This window comes from Hypanus sabinus, chromosome 17 (assembly GCF_030144855.1).
Source record: "Hypanus sabinus isolate sHypSab1 chromosome 17, sHypSab1.hap1, whole genome shotgun sequence".
In the NCBI taxonomy this organism is placed as follows: Eukaryota; Metazoa; Chordata; class Chondrichthyes; order Myliobatiformes; family Dasyatidae; genus Hypanus; species Hypanus sabinus.
In genome coordinates this window covers 41,950,386-41,970,103 of record NC_082722.1, presented here as the reverse complement: position 1 = coordinate 41,970,103, position 19,718 = coordinate 41,950,386, and the positions used below count along the sequence as shown (strand labels likewise).

Sequence of the window (19,718 nt, the reverse complement as noted above, 5' to 3'; positions counted from 1 at the left end):
GCCATTGAGTTACACATTTAATATCTGTTCATCACAGTCAAATTTCATATAATTTTGGGCTCTGTTAAACAACATATCGGTCACCTTTGTAATGAAACTGTCAACTAAAATATACTGCATATATATCTGCAGAGTCTTGGAAGGTGTCTGAAGCAAAGATGTTAAATAAAAGCAATTTGATGGCCTGTGTAGTCCAGTATACCAGGTAGCTGACTGATTGTCTCCAACACTTGATAAAACCTCAGTGCTCATCTTAAGAACCGCGGTTATAACTGGTCAAGAAATGTTGGGCACTCTGGTTTACACTGTGAACAGTGTCTTTAATAAGCTGCATCTCTCTGCTGATTTTCCCTCTGAAGCACAAGGCCATCCTCATCCAATGTACATTCTCAGGTAGCCAGGACCAAGGAATTGATTGTGGATTTCAGGAAGGGAATGTTGGGAGATCATGCATCAATCCTCATTGAGGGGTCAGCGGTGGAAAGGGTGATCAGCTTTAAGTTCCTGGTGTCAGCATCTCAGAGGATCTATCCTGGACCCAACACGTTGACACAATCATGAAGAAGGCATACTTGTAGCTCTGGTTCATTAGAGATTTACAAAGAACTCTGGAAACTTCAATAGGTTTATGGTGGAGATCATTCTGATAGGTTGCATCACAGCCCAGTATGGAGACTCCACTACACAGGATTGCAAGAGGCTACAGATGGTTGTAGGCTCAACTGGTTCCATCACGGGCACAACCCTCCCCAGCAATGAGGATGTCTTCAAAGGGCAGTGCCTCAGGAAGGTGGCTTCCAGGATTAAGGCTTCCCACCATCAGGGATATGCATAAGGGTGAAGGTACAGCAGCCTGAATACCCCCACTCAACAAATTAGGATAAGCTTCTTTCCCTTCATTACTAGATTTTTAAATGGCCGATTAACACTACCTCCTTATTCCTTTCCTTTCGCCCTGTATTGTAATTTGTAGTAATTTTGCCTTTGCACTGTACTGTAGCCGCAAACAACAAATTTAATATCATATAAAGTAATGATAAAGCTGATTCAGAGCCAAAAGTGTTTCCAGATAATTGCCCTGTGAAGAGGCTCTTTCCTTACAACTTTTTAAAACATGCTTGTGAATTGCAACTGTTTTGTGTTACTTCCTGGAGTTTGAATCAATACTTCTCAATTGTCAATATATTTTTGCCCTTTTTTCACTTGAATGTTATAAAGGCATTGTGGTACCCAGAGAGTTAAAGCAGTCACCACAGAATAGAATAAGGTACAGTGTGTACAGCTCTAAGGCAGTTGCAGATTGCCACCTGTATTTGTAAATTGATGGGCAGCTTACTTTTATAAGAAAAGAAAGTATAATTTTGGAAATTAATAACAACTTAATTGATGGAATTAATCTCCAGGTTTGATTACCAGATGAATGAAACCAGCAGGAATTCCATTTGATTGTAATGAGACAGACTTCATCTCATCTCCGTTGGTATCTAAAGCCTCAACAGTAGGAACTGTTATTTTTGGGGAAAAAAGATATTTGAAGGCCTAAGTTGCAACAACAAAATAACTAAATAATAAGGCCTGGCCTTGAGAATGAAGACCTGGTATGAATTGTCAGAAACTTACATGTTCCGTGACTCAGTGTCAGTGTAACACTCAGGCTATCGGCTTATGGATGTCTAAGGGAAAATCTGTCCACCCGCCAAACCGTGTCTCCCATTTGCATAGATGCTGTGAAATGCACACTGATACAAACTTGCACATACAATATCAGACCGCACATGTACGTTTACAGAGTACAATTTATAAATCTTACTAGAAGTAGGTAATTAATAGTGATACAATATAAAAAGAAGAGAAAAGGCACCAAAACTTATCAGAGCTCAATCTATTCGTGCACAACCGTTGGAGCTCAATTACCAAAGTCTTCAGTCTACTATTCGATCTTCTCCGACCTCCTCGACCCACCACCTGGGACCAGTCTTGGTGGTCGACCAGCATGTCCTTCCTCTTTGGTTCTTCTCCCGAAAAACCTGAGCACTCACTCCAGGTTCCCACATGTACAGATAGAACAACATTGCTACCACTAGTTAGTTGCTCCGTTATCAATAATTATAACCCAAACATTCCAACTAAACAGAGCATTACCTCATCAGTTATCCACAAAGAAGCCATTTTATATGTGCAGTTAACAGTTAACATACAGTTAATAATCTGAGAACCCTACATCAGTTACAGGGATACAACACAATTGGCAAAGTAAAATATGGGGGTGATTGTGTGAACATAGAACAGTATAGCACTGAACATTCACTCCATAATGTTGTGCTGATTATTATGCCAATCTGTATTAAATGTCCTCTTGTGTATCATCTATATCCCTCCTTATTCATGTTTCCTCGTATCTAAAGGTCTTTTGAATTCCACCAAACTTCCTGCTCCCACTGCTAGCCCTGGTGACCCATTCCAAACTCTACCATCATCTCTGTTTTCAAAAATAAACTTGTTGCTCATGTTGTTTTTAAAGGTCCCCCCTCTAACCTTAAAAGCATGCATACTGATATTTGACATTTTGACCCTGAGGGAAAGATTTTGACTGTAACTATGCATACCTTTCATAATGTTAAATATTTCTATCAGGTGTCCCTTCAGTCTCCAACACTCTAAGGAGAACCATCCAAGTTTGTTCAATCTTTCCTTGTAGCTCAGACCCTGTAATTCAGGTAGCAACCTGGTAAGCTTCTTTTGCGCTGTCTCTACAGTCTGCACATTCTGCTGGTACTGTAATGGAATGACCAGCAACAAACTCGGTACTCCAGGTACAGTCTAATTAAAGCTTTATTTACAGCCCTAAGCATGTCTTCCTGACTTTTATACTTAAACCCCACCCCCCAACCAGTGAAGGCAAGCATGCCATTGTAAGTCGTCTTCACCACCTTATCCACTTGCAAAGCTATTTTCAGTAAACTTGGACCCTGGACTTTCAAGATCCTTCTGTACCTCAATGCTATTATGGGGTCTCCCTAAGTACAATACCTCACACTGGTTCAGATTAAACTCCATCTTCTCTGCCCATTCCTGTAATTAACTTAATCCGACTATATCCTTATAGATCAGTCACAGAAATGTGAATCAGTTATAGAAAGGTGACATCCAATAGTTATGTCAAAGTTAAATTTATTGTCATGCGCATAAGTAATTTTATGCACACGTGGGATCAAAAACCTGCAGCAGCATCACAGGTACATACCATCAAATAAGTGGCATTCATAAGAAAAAAATAAGTTAAACAATTATACACACTTTTTCCATGAAAAGTCAAAATTCTGTAGAACAAAAAACCAGAAGTCTATTGTAATGCAAAGTGATCGAATTGTTATTATACTGGGGTAGTGATTAGGGTTTGCTGGTTAGTTTAAGAATCAAATAATTGAAGGGAAGTAGTTGCTATTGAACCTATGGTGTGCGTCTTTGGGCTTGTGTATCTCCTGCCTGATATTTCCTGAAAAAGATGGCATTGGCCCAGGTGGTGGGGATCTTTGTTGATGGATATTGTCTCCTGGAGGCAGAGTCTTATGTAAATATGATCTGTAGTAGGGTGGGATGTGCTTGTGGAAAATTGGGTTCAGTCTACCAGTCTCTGCTGCTGCTTGTCTTTGTGCACATGTGAATTGCTATAACAGACCAGTCAGTGGGTTTTGGAAAGAAGGTTTTGCTCATCAGTCAGCCTTGAGAGACTCTTAAGACTAGAACTCAGGAAAACAAATGGAAGCGTTAACTATGATCCAGGCTTATCACCTCTTGTCTAGACTAGTTTACTGTATAAGATTTGAATACATGTAGTTACCTTTACTGTTAGCAGTTTAAATATAGCCAGGTATACCATTCAAATATTGTCAGTAATAGGGCAATTTTATGGCAAAATTACTAATCAGATTTTACACGTTTCCATCAAGTTGGCATATTATGAACAATAGACATCCTAGCATGCATACTTCCACTTATCTGAGACCGCCAGTCAAAAAAATCCTCTTCGCCATTACCCTTCGTCTTCTATGACCAAGCCAATCTTGTGTCTAATTTGCTGTTGATCACATATAGCTTAACCTTCTGAATTAAGTTTACCATGAAAGCCTTCATCAAATACTTACCTCCTGTCCGTGTAGATAATATCCACTGTCTGATCTTCATTAATTGCCTTTGTCACCATATGAAAATAAATCAAATTTGAAATTTTGTGAATGTGACTTTCCCTGCACAAAGACATGGTGACAATTCTTAATAAATCCATATTTTTGCAATTGTGAGTAAATCCTATCTTGAAAAATCTTGTCCAATAATTTTTCTACCACTGGTATAAGGCCTACTGGCCTTTAAGTACCTAGATTTTTCCTGTTACCCTTTGGTTGAATCTTCTAAGAGTTTATGAACAAGTAATTTAACATTCCGGAGACATATGTAAATTGGTTTGAAATCAATTTCTTGAGGAACTTGCAAATTTGTACCCTACCAGCACTCAAATCCATAAATTTCCCAAAGTTAGAATTTCCCTGATGACATAATGGATATGTGTATTCTTTTGAAAGCCCACAAGGACTTTGTTGATCTCTTTAAAAATTATTCTAATTAGAAATGTATTGAACAATGTATATGAAATGAGCTGTGGTTACATTTTTACTATGTACATGGTAGTTCATTAGCATGTCAATAAATGTTAAGGTGACTGTAATAATTAAAATTACAGATGGTAAGTATATAATTAACTATGACCTTAAATATATTGCTTTTGTTAAAAAGCCTTGAGCTTTTTTAAGTCTTTTTCTAGCCCTCATTTATGATTACTCTTCATTGCATACCTGAAAAGTTTGTTATTAGCATTCCTTAGATTAATAAATGCTCCAAATTAGTTTAGTCTTTTGTTTAATATATTTCAATTAATTTACTTATCCTTATCAAGAGCTTCACTAATGATTATTAGTGAGATGAGCCATTTAAAATTTTGAATTTAACTTGATTTTCTGGATCATTATGCAACATTCATTTAAGTTTTATGTAAAGCTTTCTCGGAAGGGAATAAATGCTTCATTTGACAATTCTAAGGTAAAATTTTAAAAATATTGGACAGAATATTTTAAATTAAAACTTGCCATAAATTAAAACATGCTTTTCCTAATATTATTCATCAATTTATTTAACAGTTAGCTTCCCCATTTTATTATTATTAATTGAGCTTGGAGAAACAAGTCACAAAGGACGTGCATGAACTGTTCCTAATTAAGAAAAAAATCTAAATGAGAACATATTTAAGAGCTCATACAGAAAATATGTATAGTAGGCATGAATTTTCTCATTCCAACCTACAGCAATGATTTCCGTGCTAATTATTCCACTGAAAATTGAAATTACTTAATAATTACGTTAGTGTATGTGAAAATTAACATAAAACAGAGAGGTTAATAGAAGTGAGAAGTGGAAAACAGATCTCTTGTTTCCTTTGAACTGAATTTATTTCTGAAATCTTCAAAATGCCTTTATCATTTATTAAACACAAGTACTGGTTGTGGTTCAATTGTATTATGTTAAACAATTTGGTCACATAGGTAATCATTATTTTACCTGCAAAAACAAGTTTAGTAAAAAGTTTGAAGAGGGAAAATCAGTCTTGTTCCAAAAAGAACTTTGATTTCAAGAATAAACCTATCGAAGCACTAATACAACATCTAAACTTGGGTGCATTTTGTAGATAGTAGGGACGATTAAGGCATCCTGGATTGTATGTTCCAGGACTTTTTTGATTGAATTGTGAAAAATGGGAAACTTTTAAAACTGAGTGTATTACATCAAAAAATGTTAAATTATCTGAAAATTATGTTTCAATGCCTACTTTTCTTCTTTTCCTCCAGTGGTATCTAGAAATTGAATTGACTTTATTTCTTTCATCCTTCACATACGTGAGGAGTAAAAACCTTCACGTTATGTCTCCATCTAAATGTGCAATATGCAATCATAGTAATTTATAATAAATAGAACAATCAATGTAATGTAGAGTACACTCATCAGCGTGAGTTCGTCAGTCTGATAGCCTGGTGGAAGAGCCTGTTGGTCCTGGCTTTTATGCTGCGGTACTGCATCCCGGATGGTAGCAGCTGGAATAGATTGTGGTTGGGATGGCTTGGGTCCCCAGTGGATCCTACAGGCCCTTTTTACACACCTGTCCTTATAAATATCCTGAATCATGGGAAGTTCACTACTACAGATGTGCTGGGCTGTCTGCACCACTCTCTACACAGTCCTGCGATTAAGGGAGGTACAGTTTCCGTACCAGGCAGTAATGCAGCCAGTCAGGCTGTTCTCAATTGTGCCCCTGTAGAAAATTCTTAGGATTTGGGGGCCCATTCCAAACTTCCTCAACCGTCTGAGGTGAAAGAGGCGCTCATGTGCCTTTCTCACCACACAGCTGGTGTGTATAGACTATATGAGGTCCTCGGTGATATGGATGCCGAGGAACTCAATCACAGATCCATTGATGTTAGTAAGGGTTAGCCCGTCACCATTCCTCCTGTAATTCACAAGCAGCTCCTTTGTTTTTGTGACATTGAGGGAGATGTTGTTTTCATGACTCCACTGTGTCAGAGAGCTGACTTCTTCCCTGTAGGCCACCTCGTTATTGTTTGAGATAAGACCATCAATGTAATGTCATCGGCAAATTTTATTAGCAGATTGGAGCATGATATTAGTATGGAAGTCATATAGAGCCTGATAATGTTAGGAAGCTATGAACCAACTTTTATAGTTAAAAACCTGAAGTGATTGCAAATGATCTTGATGAACGATCTTGTAAAAATTCAAAAAGTTTTATAAAACTTCAGGAAAACCAGTGGGTGAAATACAAAGATCAACTTTTGGTGGTGCATTGTCACATGAATCCTTTTTACTCTGTAATGATTAAAATGATTCTGTCTGTACAGTGGCATGCAAAAGTTTGGGCACCCTGGTCAAAATTTCTGTTACCGTGAATATTTAACTGAGTAGAAGTTGAACAGATCTCCAAAAGTCACAAAGTTAAAGATGAAACATTCTTTTCAACATTTTAATCAAGATTAGTGTATTATTTTTGTTTTGTACAATTTTAGAGTGAAAAAGAGGAAAGGAGCACCATGCAAAAGTTTGGGCACCCCAAGAGATTTGAGCTCTCAGATAACTTTTACCAAGGTCTTAGACCTTAATTAGCTTGTTAGGGCTATGGCTTGTTCACATTCATCGTTGGGAAAGGCCAGGTGATGCAAATTTCAAAGCTTTCTAAGTACCCTGACTCCTCAAACCTTGTCCCAACAATCAGCAGCCATGGGCTCCTCTAAGCAGCTGCCTAGAACTCTGAAAATTAAAATAAATGATGCCCACAAAATAAGAAGATAGCAAAGTGTTTTCAGGTAGCTGTTTCTTCAGTTTGTAATGTAATTAAGAAATGACAATTAACAGGAACCATGGAGGTTAATTGAGGTTTGGAAGACCAAGAAAACTTTTCGAGAGAAATGCTCGTAAGATTATTAGAAAGACAAATCAAATCCCCATTTGACTGCAAAAGACCTTCAGGAAGATTTAGCAGACTCTGGAGTGGTGGTGCATTGTTCTACTGTACAGCGACACCTGCACAAGTATGACCTTCATGGAAGAGTCATCAGAAGAAAACCTTTCCTGCATCCTCACCACAAAATTCAGCATCAGAAGTTTGCAAAGCAATATCTAAACCAGTCTGATGCATTTTGGAAGCAAGTCCTGTGGACTGATGAAGTTAAAATAGAACTTTTCAGCCGCAATGAGCAAAGAAATGTTTGGAGAAAAAAGGGTGCAGAATTTCATGAAAAGAACACCTCTCCAACTGTTAAGCACGGGGGTGGATTGATCATGCTTTGGGCTTGTGTTGCAGCCACTGGCACGGGGAACATTTCACTGGTAGTGGGAAGAATGAATTCAATTAACTACCAGCAAATCCTGAAAGCAAACATCACACCATCTGGAAAAAAGATGAAAGGATGGCTTCTACAACAGGATAATAATCCTAAACACACCTCAAAATCCACAATGGTCTACCTCAACAGGCGCAAACTGAAGGTTTTGCCATGGCCCTCACAGTCCCTTACCTAAACATCATTGAAAATCTGTGGATAGACCTCAAAAGAGCAGTTCATGCAAAACAGCCCAAGAATCTCGCAGAACTAGAAGCCTTTTGCAAGGAAGAATGGGCGAAAATCCCCCTAACAAGAATTGAAAGACTCTTAGCTGGCTACAGAAAATGTTTACAAGCTGTGATACTTGCCAAAGGGGATGTTACTAAGTACTGACCATGCAGGGTGCCGAAACTTTTGCTTCGGGCCCTTTTGCTTTTTTGTTCTTTTGAAAATGTAAAAGATGGAAATAAAAAAGTAATCTTAATTAAAATATTAAAGAAATATTGAAATCTTTAACTTTGCGCCTTTTGGAAATCAGGTCATCTTTTACTCGCTTAGCTATTCACAGTAACGGAAATTCTAACCAGGGGTGCCCCAAACTTTTGCATACCACTGTATTGCATTTTGCTCAAAGGAATTGATTTTACTAAAATGAACTGTGTTTTGGCAGTCTTTATACATCCTTTGAAAATACAGAAAATCTTGCTTGTGTTTGTTTTTGGGAACAAATAGAGTTGAAATACATTTTTTTTTAATTTTGGTTACAGCAGAAGACAGCAAGTCTATTAAAACTATTGCGATGTTTTTGAGGATGATGTCAGTTTATAATTTGAATATTATTTTACATATTTCTTTTATTTTGAATGGCTTGTATCAAATGGCAGAATTCATTAATCATTTTAAAAGTACCACTAAGCTTGACATATTATTTTACTATTGAGTTTGCATGTGAAAAGTATTCTTTTGATCAAGATAATTTATGTGTATGAGGGTCACAGAATCAATGTAAATGTCACTCAAATTCTCATTTTTATTGTTTTCAATCATACCATTGAATTAAGGTAATGTGCTTGAAAACATATGTAGGCATGAAATTATTGAACGTTACTTGTATTCTGCAGATGTTTTCTGATATAGTAACGATAGGTGTAATCCTGTAAAAGAAAATTTCTTAAAAAATTTCTTTAATCCTCCACCTCTTCTTGGACACCCCACTCTGGTTCTTTGCCTGCTCTGGATCTTTCCATCTCAAACTGCTGACAAGACATCAACTGTCTCAACTTCAGCACTCATCTCTCCTTACCCCCTTTGAACACACTCCCCTGCACTCTTTCTGTACCAATCCTAATTTCACAAGTACAGGGGTGCTTTTGTAGTGTGGCGCTGTAACCTCTATCTTGCTACAGCCAGGTGGCAACTCTTAAATACCTCCTCATACTTACCCCTTGAAGAGGACCCCACTCTGGACCATCAGTAAGCTGTCTCCGACACCATCACTGACCTCATTAACTCTGGAGAACTCCCATCTATTGCCACCAAAATCATAGTTCCCTTACTATGCATCTACCTCCTGCCCAAGATCCACAAACTGGGCCGTCTAGCTAGGCCTATTGTCTCTGCCTGCTCCTGTCCCACTGAATGCATGTCCTCATTCCCTGATTCCATTTTCTCCCCCTTGGTTCAGTCTCTTCCCATCAACATCCATGACACTCCTCATGCTCTCGATCTCTTCCGTACCATTCAATTCCCTGACCCTGACTGCTTCATTTTCACTATGGATGTTCAGTCCCTATACACATCAAGCTCTCCACCTCTTTCTTAACAAAAGAATAAACCAATTCCCTTCCACTACCACCCTCCTCTGTCTGGTAGAACTGGTCCTCACTCTCAGCAACTCTGCCTTCATCTTTTCTCACTTTTTCTAGATTTAGGGTAGCCGCATGCACCCATAAGGGCCCCCAGCTATGCCTGCCACCTCGTTGGCTGCATAGAACACTCCACGTTCAAAGACTTCCTTGAAAATACTCCCCAATTTTTTCTCCGCAGCATTGACGACTGCATTGGTGCTGTTTCATGGACCCGTGCTGAGCTTGTCAATTTCAGCTTTCACTCTAGCTTCCACCCCGCCCTTAAATTCACATGGTCCAAATCTGACACTTCCCTCTCCTTTCTCGATAATCTCTGTCTCCATCTCTGGAGACAAAATGCCAACCAGCCTCCTTTACAAACCTACCGATTCTCATGATTATCTTGACTTCCCACCTTATCTCCTCTGAAAATGCCATTCCCTATTTTCAATTCCTTCGTCTCCATCGTATCCAAAGTATCAGAGATATCCTCCTATTTCAAAGAGCCAGGTTTCCCTTCCTCCACTATTGAGGCTGTCCTCACCCACATCTCCTCCACTTTCTCAACATTCACACTCATTCCATCTTCCTGCCATCTTAGCAGTGATAGAGTTCCTCTTGTCCTTGCCTACCACCTATGTGCTTTGCATCTAACATATCATTCTCTGCAACTACTGCCATATCCAAAGGGATCCTACCATGAAACATATCTTTACGTCCCCCTTTTCGCCACTTTCTGCAGGGATCACTCCCTTCATGATTCCCTTGTACACTTCCTGACACTTATCCTTGTAAAAGGACTAATGTTACACCTGCCCATTCACCTCCTCCCTCACCTACATTCAGAGTATCAGACAGTCCTTCCAAGTGAGACAAAGCTTCACCTGCAAATCTGCTGGGGTTGGTTATTGTGTCTGGTGCTCCCAAAGCAGCCTCCTCTACATTAGTGAGAATCATCGTAAATTGGGAGACTATTTCATCGAGCACCTCCACTCCATCCACTAAAATTGGTAGCTCCCAATGACCAAACGCTTTAATTCTGATTCCCATTCCAGTTCCAACACGTCAATCCATGGTCTCCTCATGTGCCAAGATGAGGCCCTCCTATTCCATCTGGGTAGCCTCCAACCAGATGGCATGAATATCGATTTCTCCTCCTGGTAAAAATAATTCCCTTCCTCTCCTCTCGTAATCTGTTCCCCACTCTGGCCTTTGACCTCTTCTCACCTGCCTATGGCTTCCCCCGGGTCCCCTCCTCTTTTTCTTTTTCCTTCTCCTATAGTCCACTCTCCTCTCCTGTCAAAGTCCTTCTTCTCCAGCCCTCCATCAGGATATCAGAGATAGCTAGCTTTCTTTTACACATAAAGTGGTAAGTGCATGACATAGTCTGCCAGGGATAGGCAGATACATCAAGCACAAGATAGGTACATGGTTGGAACAAAGATTGAGGTCTCTGTGGGAGGAGTGGGTTACATTGATTTTGCAGTCGGCTATAAGGTCAGCACAAAATTATGGACCAAAGGGCCTGCGCTGTACTGTTCTATGTTCATAAACTACCCATTAAAGTAGTTAGGTAATTTGGCAATTTTGCTACAAATTAATGAAGAAGCACTTTGGTTGAGTTCTGAGGAAAGCCAGTAGACAAAATATGACAGATGATTTTTAAAGATTACTTTCTTAGTTATGATCATTAGTAGCTCCAGTTCTAATTCATTTGACAACCACATGCTCAATGGCTTAAGTGACCCCTCTACGTTCTTCATTTTTTTACAAATCACTTTGAGTATTAAGAACTTTTGGTTTTTAAATACTTATTGTAGTGTTGAATCCAAATATAAGCAGAAACACAGATAGCACATCTCAGTCTGTCTCGGTGTTCATTTAACATGTGAGCAAAAAACATTCGATGTTTATTTATTCTGTCCCATTCTTTCAAAATTGTAAAACATCTGTCAGTAATATGTTTGTTTTAAATGGGGGGAAAAAATGATGGTAGTTCCATGAGTTAGAGACCATAAGACAAAGGAGCTGAAGTCGGCCATTTGGCCCATCGAGTCTGCTCCACCATTTCATCATGAGCTGATCCCATCTCCCCTTCAGTCCCGTTCCCCCGCCTTCTCACCATAACCTTTGATGCCCTGACTACTCAGATACCTATCAATCTCTGCCTTAAATACATCCAATGACTTGGCCTCCACTGCCGCCCGTAGCAACAAATTCCATAGATTCACCACCCTATGGCTAAAAAAATATTTTTGTGTCTCTGTTCTGAATGGGCGCCCTGCAATTCTCAAGTCATGTCCTCTCGTACTAGACTCCCCCACCATGGGAAGCAACTTTGCCACATCCACTCTGTCCATGCCTTTCAACATTCGAAATGTTTCTATGAAGTCCCCCCTCATTCTTCTAAACTCCAAGAAGTACAGTCCAAGAGTGGTCAAACGTTCCTCATATGTTAACCCTCTCATTCCTGGAATCATTCTAGTGAATCTTCTCTGAACCCTCTCCAATGTCAGCACATCCTTTCTTAAATAAGGAGGCCAAAACTGCACACAGTATTCCAAGTGAGGTCTTACCAGTGCCTCATAGAGCCTCAACATCACATCCCTGCTCCTATACTCTATTCCTCTAGAAATGAATGCCAACATTGCATTCGCCTTCTTCACCACCGACTCAACCTGGAGGTTAACCTTAAGGGTATCCTGCAGGAGGACTCCCAAGTCCCGTTGCATCTCAGAACTGAATTTTCTTCCCATTTAAATAATAGTCTGCCAAAGTGCATGACTGTACACTTTCTGTCATTGTAATTCATTTGCCACTTCTTTGCCCATTCCCCCAATCTATCCAAGTCTCTCTGCAGACTCTCTGTTTCCTCAGCACTACCGGCCCCTCCACCTATCTTTGTATCATTAGCAAACTTAGCCACAAAGCAATCTATTCCATAATCCAAATTGTTGATATACAATGTAAAAAGAAGCGGCCCCAACACGGACCCCTGTGGAACACCACTGATAACTGGCAGCCAACCAGAATGGGATCCCTTTTTTCCCACTCTCTGTTTCCTGCCAATCAACCAACGCTCTATCCATGTATGTAACTTTCCCATAATTCCATGGGCTCTTGTTTAGCAGCCTCATGTGCAGCACCTTGTCAAAGGCCTTCTGAAAATCCAAATACACAATATACACTGCATCTCCCTTGTCTAGCCTACTTGTAATTTCCTCAAAATATTGCACTAGGTTTGTCAGGCAGGATTTTTCTTTTAAGGAAACCATGCTGAGTTCTGCCTATCTTGTCATATGCCTCCAGGTACTCCGTAACCTCATCCTTGACAATCGACTCCAACAGTTATTTGCTGTCTTGCATTTTTTTTAAAGCTTGGGAACCTTGTATTGTTTAAAATCTCATGAATAATTTTATTTATATTATAAAGAAAATTAACAGCACAGACGAAATAATGTATGTGAAGACCAACTTGCTCATTATATTTTCATGGTCTTGCTGCTCTGTCATATTTATGGTACAATACAAATTTTAAATCATCATGATCTGTTCAGTTTAGATGGAGATACAGAGGAGGTTTGTTTTAGTCAATGTGAATTTATCAGTTTTAATATCGATTTAGAATGATATTACTGCCCATAATTCACAAATTTAGTTGACTTTGGATTGGGAAGATTAATAAAAGTAATCCATCTTTATTTTAATAAACTTCTGTCTTGTCTTGTCTTACATAGGCGCATTGACGATGATAAGGGAAGGACTCATGAGTTGGAATATTCTGCTATAAAATGCATGCGTGGAATTCTTTATTGCTACATGCGTCAAGCTGATAAGGTAACCTCAATGTGTGGGCATGAATATTTACACTTTTACTTAAATTTCATTTATTTGCAGTCCTAAAAAAATACTTTTAAAGGCTTGTAATTATCCAGAATATCCCATCAATTTGCAAAGTAAAAATGAATTCCCTTTTAATATCTGTGAGTAGTCTTTGGTTGTGGATGTTGTGACAAGGCAAGGGCTAAGATAATGTGCAGGCAGGAACAGTGAACAGATAGAGTGCAGTCAACCCAGACAAAAGAAGTCTTTGAAGAACTTTGCTTTCCTTTGCACAACAGGGAACTAGAGCTATTTGTGATACTGAACCAAGCCAAGGATGCAAGCCTCACACCAGTTACTGGATAATTCTTTTACTCTATCATTGGCTGTTAGCTTGTAGTTTGTGTTGGCTATTAATGTCTATATCATTGTAGTGAGATTGATGTTTGACGATGCAGATAAGGAATCTGAACATCTACAAGGTTATATATTGGTCAATATCTGTATCCACTAGTCAATTTTTGCAGAAAAATGACATTTCTTTGTCCAACTGTGAACTGTTTGGTGACTTGGACCATGTTCTCCTTTACAAGGAGCTCTACCACAAGAAATAAACATCCATTATCAAGGACTTCCATCATCCAGATCATGCTCAGTTCCTGCTACTACCATTGCTGGGGCCAGGGGTGTGGTTGTAGGTACAGCACCCTTAAGTTCTATTTCACCATGTTCAGTAACAGTTATTATCCTACAACCACCAGGCTCCTGCACCAACATAGATAACCACTCACCTCAATGTTGAATTGACTCCACAACCCACAGGCTCACTTTCAAGGATGCTACAACTATATGATCGCAGTGTTATTTCTTTACTTTTTTATTATTTGCATTTGTCTGTTATTTATTGGCTGTTGGTTGTCTTAGTTATTCATACTTTTCTTCAGAAATTCTATTGTATTTCTTTTGTTCCTGTAAATACATGCAAGAAAATCAATCAAGGTAGTATATGGTGAGATAAGACCATAAGCAGACATAGGAGCAGAATTAGGCAATCTGGCCCATGGAGTCTGCTCCGCCGTTCAATCAAGTCTGGTCCTCCTCCTCAGCCCCAGTTCCCGGCCTTCTGCCCCGACCTTCGATGCCATGTCCAATCAACAACTTATCAATGTCTGCCTTAAGTACACACAACAACCTGGCCTCCACAGCTGCATAGATATATGAACTTTGAAATTAAATTTATTTTGAACTTTGTGCACAAGTACGTAAAGCTTGTTTGAGGAATGAGAGCAAGTTTTCAGAGTCCAGTTATCGGCAATGGCAGCTGATCACGTTATAGTAAAAATGTGAATTCACTGATGAGGCTGTGGAATCTACATAGATTTTGCAGGGAATGCAAATTGTATTTATGATCAGATAACTTACTACAATTTTCCTTGGAGACCAATACTTAATTGTGATATATAAAATTATGAGGGGCTTAAGCAAAGAAAATTAAAAGGACCCATTGCCCATAGAGGAAAGGGAAAAAGCCAGGGGGCATAAATATGAAGCAATTTGTAGAAAAGTTAGCAAATGGAAAGGATCTAGAACTTACTGCTTGAAAGGGTGATGATACCGGAAACCATATGTTGTAAAATGTATAACTGATGATTTTCACCTTTCTAAAGAAGTGCACCTCATTTGAACTATGTACAGGTATTATGAATGTTTTTTTCATAAATCTGCCTAGTAAGGTGGAATTAGTAGCAATCTTGGAAAATCCATGACAGATAGATCTGTCCTCTGAGCTAATGGAAACAATTGAGGAAAGAATGACAAATAGACTTTTCTCTATTTAGGAAATTAGTTATATAGTGTCTTTCACAATAATAGATCTTCACAAAGTGCTGTACAGTTAGTAAAGTGTTTGATGTGTAATCCCAGTTATAATCACAGTTTTTTGGAAGAGGACAGCAAGGCTTTGAGAGGAAGTGCGGCGGCGGCCATTTTCAAATTGTCCAATTGCTTCTCAGATCGGAGTTCTGAGAGGCAGGACTGCGCAGGCGCATGAAGGAGGGAAGATATAAAAAGGAGAGACTGAGTGAGGTAGTTCTCTTTTTGAAGAGGACATCGAGGCTTTGAGAGGAAGTGCGGTGGCGGCCACTTTCAAATTGTCCAATTGCTTCTCAGATCGGAGTTCTGAGAGGCGGAACTGCGCAGGCGCGTGAAGGAGGCCTGGGAAGGAGGGAAGATATAAAAAGGAGAGACTGAGTGAGGTAGTCCTCTTTTGGAAGAGGACAGCGAGGCTTTGAGAGGAAGTGCGGCGGCGGCCATTTTCAAATTGTCCAATTGCTTCTCAGATCGGAGTTCTGAGAGGCAGGACTGCGCAGGCGCATGAAGGAGGGAAGATATAAAAAGGAGAGACTGAGTGAGGTAGTTCTCTTTTGGAAGAGGACATCGAGGCTTTGAGAGGAAGTGCGATGGCGGCCATTTTCAAATTGTCCAATTGCTTCTCAGATCGGAGTTCTGAGAGGCGGGACTGCGCAGGCGCGTGAAGGAGGCCTGGGAAGGAGGGAAGATATAAAAAGGAGAGACTGAGTGAGGTAGTTCTCTTTTTGAAGAGGACATCGAGGCTTTGAGAGGAAGTGCGATGGCGGCCATTTTCAAATTGTCCAATTGCTTCTCAGATCGGAGTTCTGAGAGGCGGGACTGCGCAGGCGCGTGAAGGAGGCCTGGGAAGGAGGGAAGATATAAAAAGGAGAGACTGAGTGAGGTAGTCCTCTTTTGGAAGAGGACAGCGAGGCTTTGAGAGGAAGTGCGGTGGCGGCCATTTTCAAATTGTCCAATTGCTTCTCGGATCAGAGTTCTGAGAGGCGGGACAGCGCAGGCACGTGAAGGAGGCCTGGGAAGGAGGGAAGATATTAAAAGAACGCCTTAAGAAGCGGGCAGCGGAGTGTGCCGGGAGCAGAGTGTAGGGCTTGGGCTCAGGGGGCTTAGGCGGAAGAGGGCACAGTAGGCTTATCTTTTAGTTCTTGTTATTTTCAGTTATTTGGGAAGTATGAGTGTGAGGGCAGCTTGTTGTTCTCGGTGTCAGATGTGGGAGGTCCTGGAGTCTCCGAGCCTCCCGGACGTCCACATCTGTGCCAGGTGCGCCGAACTGCAGCTCCTGAGGGACCGAGTTAGGGAACTGGAGCTGCAGCTTGATGACCTTCGCCTGGTCAGGGAGAGTGAGGAGGTGATAGAGAGGAGTTACAGGCAGGTGGTCACTCCGGGGCCACGGGAGGCAGATAGGTGGGTCACGGTTAGGAAGGGGAAGAGGCAGGTACTAGAGAGTACCCCAGTGGCTGTACCCCTTGACAATAAGTACTCATGTTTGAGTACTGTTGGGGGGACAACCTACCTGGTGGAAGTGACAGTGGCCGGGCCTCCGGCACAGAGGACGGCCCTGTAGCTCAGAAGGGTAGGGATAGAAGAAAGAGGACCATAGTAATAGGGGTCTCGATAGTCAGGGGTTCAGACAGGCGGTTCTGTGGAGGTGATTGGGAGTCCCGGTATGTTAATTTGCCTCCCTGGTGCCAGGGTTCGGGACGTTTCTGATCGCGTCCAAGATATCCTGAAGTGGGAGGGTGAGGAGTCAGAGGTCGTGGTACATGTAGGTACCAATGACATAAGTAGGAAAGGGGAAGAGGTCCGAAAACGGGAGTACAGGGAGTTAGGAAGGCAGTTAAGAAGGAGGACCGCAAAGGTAGTAATCTCGGGATTACTGCCTGTGCCACGCGACAGTGAGAGTAGGAATAGAATTAGGTGGAGGATGAATGCGTGGCTGTGGGATTGGAGCAGGGGGCAGGGATTCAAGTTTCTGGATCATTGGGACCTCTTCTGGGGCAGGCGTGACCTGTTCAAGAAGGACGGGTTACATTTGAATCGTGGGGGGACCAATATCCTAGCGGGGAGGTTTGCTAGGGCTACAGGGCAGACTTTAAACTAGTAAGATGGGGAGGGGGGCAGGAATCAATTTGAAGAAACCATGGGAGAGGAGGTTAGTTCACCAGTAGAGCAAGTAAGTAGACAGTGTGAGGGAGGAAAGGCAGGTGATGGAGAAGGGATGCACTCAGCCCGAAGATGTGGGGAGAAGAAAGAAAAGGATAATAAATTTGAATGCATTGTTAGGGGTGAAAAGAGAGGAGGAGGAGAGTATCTTAAATGTATCTATTTTAATGCTAGGAGCATTGTAAGAAAGGTGGATGAGCTTAAAGCGTGGATTGCTAGCTGGAATTATGATGTTGTAGCTATTAGTGAAACATGGTTGCAGGAAGGGTGTGATTGGCAACTAAATATTCCTGGATTTAGTTGCTTCAGGTGTGATAGAGTAGGAGGGGTCAGAGGAGGAGGTGTTGTATTGCTTGTCTGAGAAAATCTTACGGCGGTGCTTTAGAAGGATAGATTAGAGAGCTCCTCCAGGGAGGCTATTTGGGTGGAATTGAGGAATGGGAAAGGTGTAGTAACACTGATAGGAGTGTATTATAGACTACTTAATGGGGAGCGTGAGTTGGAAGAGCAAATGTGTAAGGAGATAGCAGATATTTGTAGTAAACACAAGGTGGTGATTGTGGGAGATTTTAATTTTCCACACGTAGACTGGGAAGCTCATTCTGTAAAAGAGCTGGATGGTTTCCAGTTTGTGAAATATGTGCAGGATAGTTTTTTGCAACAATACATAGAAGTACCGACTAGAGATGGGGCAGTGTTGGATCTCCTGTTAGGGAATGCGATAGGTCAGCTGACAGATGTATGTGTTGGGGAGCACTTCGGGTCCAGTGATCACAATAGCATTAGCTTCAATATAATTATGGAGAAGGACAGGACAGGACCTAGAGTTGAGATTTTTGATTGGAGAAAGGCTAACTTTGAGGAGATGCAAAGGGATTTAGAGAGAGTGGATTGGGTCAAGTTGTTTTATGGGGAGGATGTAATAGAGAAATGGAGGTCATTTAAGGGTGAAATTATGAGGGTACAGAATCTTTATGTTCCTGTTAGGTTGAAAGGAAAGGTTAAAGGTTTGAAAGCACCATGCTTTTCAAGGGATATTAGAAATTTGGTTCGGAAAAAGAGGGATGTCTACAATAGATATAGGCAGCATGGAGTAAAGGAATTGCTCGAGGAATATAAAGAATGTAAAAGGAATCTTAAGAAAGATTAGAAAAGCTAAAGGAAGATACGAGGTTGGTTTGGCAAATAAGGTGAAAGTAAATGCGAAAGGTTTCTACAGTTAAATTAAAAGCAGGAGGATAGTGAGGGATAAAATTGGCCTCTTAGAGAATCAGAGTGGTCAGCTATGTGTGGAGCCGAGGGAGATGGGAGAGATTTTGAACGATTTCTTCTCTTCAGTATTCACTAAGGAGAAGGATATTGAATTGTGTAAGGTGTGGGAAACAAGTAAGGAAGTTATGGAACCTATGACAATTAAAGAGGTGGAAGTACTGGCGCTTTTAAGAAATTTAAAAGTGGATAAATCTCCGGGTCCTGACAGGATATTCCCCAGGACCTTGAGGGAAGTTTGTGTAGAAATAGCAGGAGCTGTGACGGAGATCTTTAAGATGTCGTTAGAAACGGGGATTGTGCCGGAGGATTGACGTATTGCTCATGTGGTTCCATTGTTTAAAAAGGGTTCTAGAAGTAAGCCTAGCAATTATAGACCTGTCAGTTTGACATCAGTGGTGGGTAAATTAATGGAAAGTATTCTTAGAGATAGTATTAATAATTATCTGGATAGACAGGATCTGATTAGGAGTAGCCAGCATGGATTTGTGCGTGGAAGGTCATGTTTGACAAACCTTATTGAATTTTTTGAAGAAGTTACGAGGAATGTTGACGAGGGTAAGGCAGTGGATGTAGTCTATATGGACTTCAGCAAAGCCTTTGACAAAGTTCCACATGGAAGGTTAGTTGAGAAGGTTCAGTCGTTAGGTATTAATGCTGGAGTAATAAAATGGATTCAACAGTGACTAGATGGGAGATGCCAGAGAGTAATGGTGGATAATTGTTTATCGGGATGGAGGCCAGTGACTAGCGGGGTGCCTCAGGGATCTGTTTTGGGCCCAATGTTGTTTGTAATATACATAAATGA

General features: G+C 40.6%; 1 protein-coding gene across 4 annotated transcripts in view; it reads left to right on the top strand.

Annotated features, from left to right (window-relative positions):
* Positions 1-19,718, top strand: part of phkb (phosphorylase kinase, beta) — a 291,164-nt gene that overhangs the window by 44,853 nt on the left and 226,593 nt on the right. For all 4 annotated transcript variants that reach the window (XM_059992920.1, XM_059992921.1, XM_059992919.1 and 1 more), the window contains one exon: positions 13,528-13,627. In XM_059992920.1, the coding sequence (XP_059848903.1) occupies positions 13,528-13,627 (100 nt within the window). The remainder of the gene's footprint in view (positions 1-13,527; positions 13,628-19,718) is intronic.